Source organism: Idiotropiscis lumnitzeri, chromosome 17 (genome assembly GCF_059441095.1).
Source record: "Idiotropiscis lumnitzeri isolate Australia: NSW breed Sydney's pygmy pipehorse chromosome 17, RoL_Ilum_1.0, whole genome shotgun sequence".
In the NCBI taxonomy this organism is placed as follows: Eukaryota; Metazoa; Chordata; class Actinopteri; order Syngnathiformes; family Syngnathidae; genus Idiotropiscis; species Idiotropiscis lumnitzeri.
Window position 1 is genome coordinate 10,012,108 of NC_142407.1, and position 10,342 is coordinate 10,022,449.

Here is a 10,342-nt window from a genome sequence, read left to right on the forward strand (position 1 = left end):
GCAATTCTCGGCCAAAAGTTCACCAGGGGTGAAGTGAAGTTTGCTGTCATTAATTGACAGGCCACAAAACCACATGAGAAACTGACAAAACACTTTAAAAGAAAAAAAATTGTCAGAGAAACACCACAGTGACGTGAACACATTTTAGACTTGAAAAAACAAATCTAAATTTGTAGTCTTTCAAATAAGTTTCTTTACTAGTGATAATAAAATAATTTGCAGCAAATACAACTCAGGTGTGATACAATCCATTTTTCCTGCAGCCCTAAGGACAGATTTCAATTTTTTAAAAAAAGCACATCATGGTAGTTGGGAATTTATATTAAAAAGATTACAATTATGCTATATTTTTGCAAAATTAGTCAATCTCCTAAAAACTAGTTTTTGCAACGCTGAGCATAATAAGCTTAACTTTTTGGTGTTCTAGAAAAAGTTCTCGTCAATTTATATTGAAGAATATTTTTTTTAAGACTGAATTTGCTCACCAAATTTCATTAAACCGAAATCACAAAAATGTGCCGCAGTTGTTTTATTAAGTTCTTTTAAAAAAAATGCATAGATTAGATCTTAATATAACAAAATTTACACCGAAAAAAAGTAATTAAATGTGTAAATACAATCCAAATGTTTGAAACCCCAACAATGGGAGCAAAAATGTAATTATTTTCCCCATTTCAGTATGGCCAGATATTTTTTTCTTTTTACTAAATTTACAATCTATTAAAATAATTAAACTCACTTAAAAATAACTATTAAATCAAACATATTACAGCCCTAAAAGTAAGGAACTTAGGAGAAGAAAGTACAATATTATCCATTTCCTCGAGAGGAAAAGCAGCTCGTATAATGGATGGATGGATTTGATATGAAAACAGCTGGAGAAATTTTAGAGACATTAACAAAATAAATAAAATCCAGATTTTGCCAATCCTTAGGAACCAGTGTTAAGAAGTATTCTTTTTTTTTTTTAATAGGTAACAACACAATACTTCCATTTTTTGGGGTGTTTTCAATGATTTTATTAACCGAGTGCGTACAGATATATTTGTGACTTTTAGTCAGCAAATGTACATAGTAATTCTTTAGAAAGCATTTTCTCCTCAATAATCTTAAGAAAGTTGAAAATTCTTTTAAGTGTTTCCATCCATCAAAACCAAAATCCAAGTGAGAAGGACCTGACCATTCCTGATCGTAGTGCGCCATCTAGCGGCCATAACGCTTACATCGCCCCAAAGTTATTTCGCCAAGTTTTTTTTTTTTTCTACAGCTAAATGGAGGACAAAACACACACCCACACATAAAGAACAACGTGCGGCTGGCTTCCAAATCAAACAGTGCCTTATTAAGATGTGCAAATTCAAAATACAACATAACCAGCTATGTTATTTTTCAACTAGAACTTTTCCACAAAGACCCCATCTAGAAACATTGATAGAAAACACGCCTTCAGAAACCAGCAGTGCCCTGCAAAAAAAAAAAAAAAAAAAAAGAAGAGAATCCTCACTTCTCTCTTTAGATATAAACTCACCCGATTATTAGGGTCAGTCAACTCATACTTCATTTTACCTTTTTTTGTCTCTGCAGGGCATAAAGTGAGCAAACGACACACAACACAAAAAAGCAAACTTAAAAGAATTTCCTTGACAGAAAAAAGGCGACACGTAAAACACAATTACGAGTGCTACCAAGATGAAAACTAAGGTGAAAAGGGATTTTTTTTTTTTAAGAAACTATCAATACTGCTGTTAACATGCATATACCCGTTTCAGAAAATTAAACCCTCTTTTCTTATCTAGTTGACACTGTTTGCATTAAAAGGTCATCTCAGTTCGCAATTATGCTTGGAAAACATTTTTTTTAGGAAAATTAAAAACCAAAAACATTTTTTTTTTTTAGGAAAATTAAAAACCAGATAGGAAAGAATACAAACGTAATGCAAAAACAAGTTCCCGGCCATTTAGAAAGATTCGTCTCGTCTCGCTAGGAAACAAAATGATTAGCAAAATTTTTAACTGGCCTCGAGTTTGGCCATTTCCTGCACGTAGATGCCAATGCTCTCGCTGTCGAACAGCACGAAGTAAACCGTCTTGATGGTGGACGACATGGTGGCCACAAAGTAGCTGGAGATAGCCTTCAGGATCACCTGGGCTGCCGTCTGCTTCGGAAAGCCGTTCCTGGAAATGAGGGCGGCAGAATTAGCGTGCGCCAACGACAATCAATGCTGCTGCAAAGCAAATTGGCACAGCACGGCTTCGACAGACTTTTTGACCACCAAAGTCATGTTGCGAGAATTAAGAGAAACTGGCTTTGAGGAGTTGCAAATTTAAAAACCTTTGATCAAGTTCTGATTTGGTGGTGTTAGTTACTCTAAAAGCCCGCTTTTTAGTTTTCAGGCAGGCTTTAATCTACTTATGATAGTCATGCCCACCAAATGTAAAACTTGTTGACCATGAAATGGCCGCTTCAAACCTGGCAGACTTCTTACACTCTCTTTTTGATCATGGCTTCTTTTTTAGGGGTCTACTCGTGATAGACATGATTACCAAATTTCATGTTGCCAAGTCAAACGCGTCAGGGGGCAAGATAAACACACAGAAAATAGCAAAGCTCTCAAAATGCTGATTTATTGAGCAAAGAACAATCGGAACAAAATAAAGACGCAAGCCAAACATTTTGATCTTACCTCCCGCTGCCGATAGACGGGAAGGCCACAGACTTGAGCTTCTTCTCGTCGGCCAGCGCCAGGCAGTTCTTCACCGTCTTTTCTAGCATGTCCTCGCACTTGTCCGAGCCCCACGCCGGACTGTTGCAGTGGATGACGTACTTGGCGGGAAGGCCGAAGCCGGCAGTCAACACCGCTGAGGAGTAGAGGGGGAAAAAAATGAAAACAAACAAAAAAAAAAGATCTCCACCATGGTTCACAAAACTATCACACACGGACAATATAGTCTTCCCTGAAACTAGAATGAAGTTTTCTAGGAAGAATCTCTGTCCACGATCAACACAGGAGCACCTCAGGGCGCCATTCAAGGGCATCTTCTACTTCATTTTTACATTAAGTGTTCCTACATTTAAAAGCTTAAAATCTTTCATAACAGCTGGATTATGGACACCAGCTCTGTTCCCACTTAAGGTAGCCACTTACCTCCCGCCACGTCCAGGGGCCCGTTCTTTTTCTTCATCTCCAGCACCGCTTCAGCTAACTCCTTGCCTCCCTTCTTTTCCAGCGCAGAACCTGCAAGGGAATGAGTCGTGATCACACAAAGCGGGAGTGACACACGCTGGTGGAAAAAACTGAACGAGGAGGAGGTGAAGGTGGCGGCGGCGGAGGCCATGCAGGCGGGCAGTCGGATGCCGAAGCAGGTTGCTGTCAATCATGTGAGCTCCAGTTTGCCTTTCGCACGGCTCTTATTTCGTTCGTGACACTCAGAAGAAGTCAATGTGTGACATCAAATTTGGAGCTAATTTGTTACGTCAGAGAGGGACGAGAGACGCCACACATGATGACTTTGACATGGAATCAACACAAGACGTCATAATCTGACTCCAGTATCATTAAAACAAAACTAGGCAAGGGGAGCAGTGAGAGCTAAAAAAAAAAAAGCAAGCGGATTGGCATCATAATTGGTATTCAATTCGATCATAAGTCTATTTCTTATTAAATTAGATCACACCACATGAAAAGCGTTGTTGTGACATGGGCTATATAAATAAAGTTGTATTTTATTGTGTTGTAATGCACCCGCTAAGGCTGGATTTAAACTTTGTGGTTCAAGTGACAATCATGAAAAACAATTCAACAGTTTGGGGAGTTAGCAAGTGCAGAGTCAATGGGATCGAATGCTAACTTGAAATAAAGATGCCATTAAAAGAGCAGATTAATTGTTTATGCGGACAGCAATAAAATGGGCGGGATTAATTAAATATATATATATATATTTTTTTTTTTTGTTTGTTTGTTTTTAATTTTTTTATTATTTATTTATTTATGTTATTCGAATGAAATAAAATTGAGTCAAAATATTTAACTGAATCAAAATTTTTTGGCTTAATCCGAGAGTCAACGCTTTAACTTTGACCGGCCTATTTTATATCATTGTGCATATGTCTCTGAGAGGATTGTTGCATGTCGTTTGGGTGAAAGCAGCAATAACACAAGCTTTCTAATTTCCGGTAACAACTATGCTCGTCTCCCTTAGCCTGTCTGTGGCATTCCGTATTTTCGGTTAGCATTTAGCTATCGATTGACTTTTGCACGATACAATGGCATTTGATTGAACATTTTGGTGTTTATATATGCAATGTTGATTCGCTTTTTTTTTTTTTTTTTTGCTGCTAGGCTTGAAGCAAGCACACTAGGAATCTAAACTGGAGTCTTTATGCTCCCCCAGAGTTTCCCTCCTGGAGGCATTAAATTGCAATTGGGCACTTGGACCAGCGGCTTAAGTCTAGCCTCAGATCCATTACGAGAAGCATATCAAAAAGTTATAATTGCCATTGTAGTTGCTACAAAATAGTAACAAACTCTGCATAGTGGTACGGGGTTTTCACAGGTCGCCTAATCAGAATCGGAATCATTGAATTAGTGTCAAAAAGAGCATTAGCAGCAGCAGCAGCAGCGGTTTTGGGAAGACCACTCAGCAGCCCGAAGCGATGGAGGCTGGCTGGTTCCTTTACCTACTTCACCGCCTGTAAAGAGGGCTGAGTTGGTCGGGTGAACGACAGCGTCGCTCTCCACTATGGAAATGTCGGCTTGGACAACTTGCAACTACGAATGAACCACAAACAACACGGCGGTCAAACAACACGGTGACGATGCCACACAACCGGTTTGGTGACATCACAGGAAAACAACATCGTGCTAAACGACAGAGGCCAGGAGCTCGTTTAGTCAGAATGCCCAAAAAACTCGAGTAGAGTCAATTAGAACTGGTGATGGAGGTCAATTTGACATTGTGGCGGCTGACTAAGTGAGGCGTCCTGGTTTGTCGTCGACAGCAGGCAGTCCACTTCCTGTCAGGCAGAGAAGATGGACGCTTGACAGGAAGTCACCCCAAAGGTGTAGGCGCACTCATGGCCACCTGGCTTTGACGTTTCAAGTTTCAAAGCCCTGCTGCGGCCACAGGAAGGTGGGAGGGGTCGGGTTGGGGTGGGCGGGGTTACGAGGGGCAGTGGGGGTCTCACCTAGATCGTCTTTTAGCTCAAGGTCAGCGTTGGTGGGGTTGATGACCCCCTCCACGTCAAAGCCAGCCAAGTTGCTGACCTCGCTGTGGATGAGGTTGAGCTGTGGAGCGGTGGTGAGGAGGAGGGGGGAGGGGGGGGGACATGCCGAGGAAAAGCGACAAGGAAGGAGGAAGGAAGCAAAGCTGTTAAAACCAAATGGACAGCACCTGAGCCTCAAAAGACACCTCGACTTTACTTCTTTTTTTTTTGGTGTCTCAATCTGGAACATATGGAATATTTATTGAATCAATTTAGTGCTTTTTCTTTCAAAATTTTTTTAATTCAAATTTATTTTTCATCTGTCTTTATAGGGGATTATTTTGACTAAATATTTTCTACCAGAAACAATTTTACATGCAGTCATTTTTTTTTTATTAAAAAGGGGGGACAAATTACAATGTAATTACTTATCAATGATGTACTAAAAATAACGTGAAAAAAAAATTGAAATCAACCATTTCACTTATTGCATTAATCAGGGACATTTTTCCTAAGATAGAATTGTTCATTTGTATTAATTAGTCAAATTAAAATCCTCAAACTTGGTCACATCCAGCAAGTTTTGCCGTGGTCTACAGATGCATCAAGATGACTGCAAATGGCTTTTTTTATTATTATTATTATTTTTAAACACCTTTTGAGGCTCCTGCTGTCACTTCCACATAGTAAGTATACATGATGGCACCAAAGCTCTATTTTGATCTTTGGCTTTGGTCAAAGCAGAAAAATAGTTTGGGCACCAAAGACCCGACTGGCAGTTAATTACAAATTATTGTCAGAGATGTCTTTGGGTCAAGTGATGCATCTCAACAAAAGTCAAAGACGTGAAAAAAGTTTCGCCGAGGTTGTGCTGCTCTTCACTTGCTGTGCAAGTACATGTGCACTCCTGTTCCATTTTCTTTCCCAATCAAATCAAATCTACTGTTCATTGACAGTAATTCAAATAGAAAAAGTTTTTTTTTTTCTTTTAAGGCTCAGGCCACATCCTGTTAGGATATCACGTTAGTCTTGGCATGTTTTCATTTGAGATGCGCTGATGGTGATGACCAAATGGCCAATTTATACAATTTGAGATTTTTCCCCCGATTGATGGACGAAAAGACGGCTAAATGAAACCCGTGAAAAAAAAACAGTCTAAAAACAGCGGACGCACCAAGAGAACACAGCCACATTTCTTGCGATAAAAAAGATATGATGGAAAATACTTCGGGTAAACTCCTCTCCAGTCTGCACGATTGAAATGAAAGCGAAATCTGTTCAAAAAACATTTTTTTAAAGAGTTTGTGGTTGTGAAACATATAATATAAAAAGAATCAAGTGATGAACTTGGCTGTATCTTACAGTGAAGATTGTTTACGATAATTTCAAAAATGCTTTTGAAATTCTATCGACGGACCGAATGAGTCAGCGCATCCCATGTCAAGAAAAGAGCACATTTCCGTTGGACCTCAAGTTACCAGACAAGCAGATTATTGCACACAGCGCTGTCAAAAGAGCAATCACAGGAATTCGCCCAATCTGGAAAAGCCTTTGCCATTATTCTGTGGTCATCCAATGAAATCAAGCCACAAATTAATTGTCATGCTTTGGCAGCGCAAAGAAGAAAGGGACTAATTGCATCCTCCCCGGTGCGTTGACTGACTTTTTGACCGAGGAAGAGGCTCTTGGTGGACAGGACAGTGAAGCTGTCTGCAGGAGAGCCCTCTGTGGTGCTGTCGGCCGACGCCGTCTTGCTGGCCTCGCCCTGTTTCTGGAAAACGGGCAAAATGTCAGCCAGTGGCGGTCGAGGCCCACGAGGTCGCGCTCGTACCTTGGCCTTGCCGGCGCCTTTCTTGCCGCCCATCTTCTTGACCGGCTTGGCTTTCTTCTCCGGGGCGGGCGACAGGGGTGTCTCCAGCTTGCCTTTGATGCCTCGTTTCTTAGCCAGGAGCTCAGGGTGGATGTTGGGCAGGACGCCGCCCGCCGCGATCGTCACACCCTTCAGGAGCTAGGACGAGAGACGAGAAAAAGTTTACGAATGTTCCTGGACACTGGTGCCTTGAGATTTGTTCTGTGATTTCCGCCACAATATCTGTAAGCCAGAATCATCAGGCTTGAAATATCTCAGTCTACGTGTAACTTTTTCACAATATTCTTTTTTTTTTCCATGTACCTGTAAATGGAGATGCAGAAGTCACAACAGACGTCAGCAGTCATTTCAGTCATTCTTGGCAGAGGATAAAAAATATATGCTTTTGAGAGTTGTGATACTGTCTGTCTAAGTGTTTTGCGCCACTGTTTGTGTTGAAATACCCTGTTGCTTAAAAAAAAAAAAAAAGTTTGTTAGCCTATCTATGCGATGCTATCTTTTGCTAAGTTATGCCGTTTGGTCCTGTTTTTTGGTCTGAGGCGAAATGAAATGAAAGGAAATCAGCTTCCACTCTCATGGAAGATGACTGACAAGAAGTTGTTTAAATGTCTACTCGGTCAAGCTCTTCTATGCCAAATTCATCCAAACGTGACATTTCCGGACCTCGCTTTATGTAACAGGCCCTTCTAAAAATTGTGCGCAACCGTACAAATTGTCTGGCATTCCGAGTGCCATGGATTAATGAAAACATGTTAGTCGTGGAACTCGGCTACCTGGTTGAGTTCCTCGTCGTTGGCGATGGCGAGCAGGATGTGCCGCGGTGCGACGCGGCCCTTCTTGTTGTCTCGGGCCGCATTGCCTGCCAGTTCCAGGATCTCCGCTGCGGAGAAGGACCAGGAAACAAAATCAATCAATGAATGTGACGTCCAAAATCTCATTTCTTAGCAACTTGTGGCTTATTTCCTCACAGTGCTCACAGTATTATCTATTTTTTTTCCCAGCCAAATATTTGAATTGGTAGTGGCTTAAAAAAAAAAAAAACATCAATTGGGCCTCACAACAAATATATTGTTTGATTCATTAATAAAATTAATAAGTGGTGTGGTAGCTAGCAGGTGCAGCAGCATCAATCAATAAAACTGCTAAAACTGATTATTTTGCAGAATTCATAATTGTGCCACAAAGCCTGATGAGCTGAAATGGCTTTTGTCGGTAGCCATGTTCACTCAGGTGAACTTTTATGGAAAAGGTCCATTCAAAGAGGCCTTTGATGTCCTTTTCCTCCAAAACCAGACGACTGCAAGAAACAGTCAGTAATACTAAATCATAATGCATAATCATCAGTGCGCGAGAACAAACATCAAGCGAAAAAGCGCTTGATTGTCAGCAACTGGCAGACGGTAAGCTGATACTGGCGCGTCTCAATCAATAAGAATCTTTCGAATGCATCGTTTACGGCATCACCAAGACATGCGTCACACTCACCGGTCAGGTACTCCAGCACGGCCGCCAGGTAGACGGGTGCGCCCACACCGATGCGGTACTTGGGCAGGCTGCGCTTCATGTAGCGCAGCATGCGGCCCACCGGGAAGATGACGCCCGCCCTGGTGGAGCGCGACGTCTTGGTCAGCTTCTTCTTGCCTCCTCGACTCGACATGCTTCTCGACGGGTCCGCGGACACTACTGGGGCCCTTCTGCGAGCGACATCAGACACTGTTAGGGTCATTACATTTTTATTTAATCTACACTGCTCCAACCAAAATCAAATTTGATGAGCTTCATGTCGAACAGCGACATTGTGACGGCAACAGCGCTCAGATAGATCTACCTATCGAGCTGCCTCTCTGAAAAATTTCCAATCCAGGGTAGAAACGGACACTAAACGTCCACCCAGGCCGCCTGGTCTGCCCTCAACCTCATGGACTCTCGCGATCCCGTGAACTTTCTATCAAGTACCATCCCCAATACCGTGATTAAAGGTTAAGTTGAAAAATTGCCAGCCTCGACAACTTCTATCTAATTGAAACTCCTCAACTAAACTCCTTGACACCAGAATGCCTCTAGATGGCGCCATTTCTGAGTACAAACAATAAATAGGTGAGTTGTTGAGCAAATTCCCCCCAAAATCAGCAAACGGGCAAATTCTCAAATACCGAAAGACGACACTCATTCTCTAAATGCATATGATGTTATTTTGTTTTTGTCAGTGCACTGTGGCTTATTGCACATCCTGTCATTTCCAATGGCAAAAATATCACACACGTGCCTTTATATTAGCCTCCATTTAAATAGCCAGACTGGATGTCAACTTCACAGTAACCCCCCAAATGGACTAGAAATGTGCACGATTATGCTACCATTCATATTTATTAGGCGGGGTAATGCAGTAATTAGCCAATATTCAAATGAAGCCGTGAATGTCACCACAGTCAAGATTCGTCATGGGGGAAGACTCTTCAATGGGGACAATACGTGTTCATGTGTCCATAATGACATAGGATGTTAATGACACATGCAGTCATGTGTGTGGAATGAGAAGGCCAATGTTGGCTCCATTTTGCAGCGGGGAAGCAAAAGTGGAAGGAAGGCGAAAGGAAGGTTAGCAAGTCGCTTGCCCGTCCCCCAGGTGGAGGTGGAGGTGGAAGTGGAAATGTCGTCTCGGCAGCCCGCCACATTGACGGGAAGCTCGGCTAGCTCGCCTCCAAACCGGGTTCTGACATTGCCGAACATTTCCGCAACCTGTCAGTCGAAGCGGCGCTGACGGTTGCGCTTGTAGCGGCGGCGGCGGCCCTCTCTTTCCCCGTTCGAGCCCGCCACCTCGGCCTTCGCTCGGTTAAAAAAATAAAATAAAATCCCAAACCAATCGCGACGACTTGTAGCGACCACGACGTACTTACGTGAAACCAACAGCCGAGGACAAGGGCGTAAAATGTCTCCCGGCGAGTACGAAGGAAGGCTCGGCTGCTTCGCTCTCGGCTGCTTCGCTCTCGCTGGCTCCGTCGACTCCCACAATCCACAGCGAGACGAGTCGAGAGCTGCCGGTGTTGTGCCAAAGCACCTACCCCCGAAAAATCGGTATCCCCTGATGCAGGAGCGCGCACGCATTGACTGAAGGCGGCGCGATGTTAGTACGTTTGTTTTCATTGATAGACATGCGAAATACAGATTGATGTTTGGCGCAAGCGTGTGAGTGTTTTAGTGCATTTTAAATGGAACCAAAAACTATACACTATGCCGGGTTGCACTATTATTATGAAACGACCTATAAAA

General features: G+C 42.3%; 1 protein-coding gene across 4 annotated transcripts; it reads right to left on the reverse strand.

Moving 5' to 3' along the window:
• Positions 1–994: 994 nt before the first annotated feature.
• macroh2a1 (macroH2A.1 histone) lies at positions 995–10,342 on the reverse strand. Of its 4 annotated transcripts, none has more exons than XM_088279939.1 (9): positions 9,970–10,321; positions 8,558–8,766; positions 7,846–7,952; positions 7,034–7,210; positions 6,866–6,973; positions 4,678–4,768; positions 3,146–3,235; positions 2,684–2,858; positions 995–2,174 (listed from the first exon to the last, which is right to left on the reverse strand). In XM_088279939.1, exons 2-9 carry the CDS (start codon positions 8,727–8,729, stop codon positions 2,009–2,011), a joined length of 1,086 nt encoding a protein of 361 aa, XP_088136065.1. In that variant the 5' UTR covers positions 8,730–8,766; positions 9,970–10,321; the 3' UTR covers positions 995–2,008. The 4 variants fall into 4 exon arrangements, with proteins under 4 accessions (XP_088136065.1, XP_088136064.1, XP_088136063.1 ...); XM_088279938.1 differs by lacking the exon at positions 4,678–4,768 and adding an exon at positions 5,185–5,284 and having other exon boundaries at positions 9,970–10,318; XM_088279937.1 differs by lacking the exon at positions 4,678–4,768 and adding an exon at positions 5,185–5,284 and having other exon boundaries at positions 6,866–7,210; positions 8,558–8,763; positions 9,970–10,342.

Bases quoted from the DNA above. Each gene is read 5' to 3' on its own strand.
- macroh2a1 (XM_088279937.1), bottom strand. From the start codon at position 8,729: ATGTCGAGTCGAGGAGGCAAGAAGAAGCTGACCAAGACGTCGCGCTCC. The intron at 7,953-8,557 runs GTGAGTGTGACG...CCTTCTCCGCAG, and splicing joins CGTGCTGGAGTACCTGACCG to CGGAGATCCTGGAACTGGCA. The intron at 3,236-5,184 runs GTGAGACCCCCA...ATTCCCTTGCAG, and splicing joins TGAGCTAAAAGACGATCTAG to GTTCTGCGCTGGAAAAGAAG.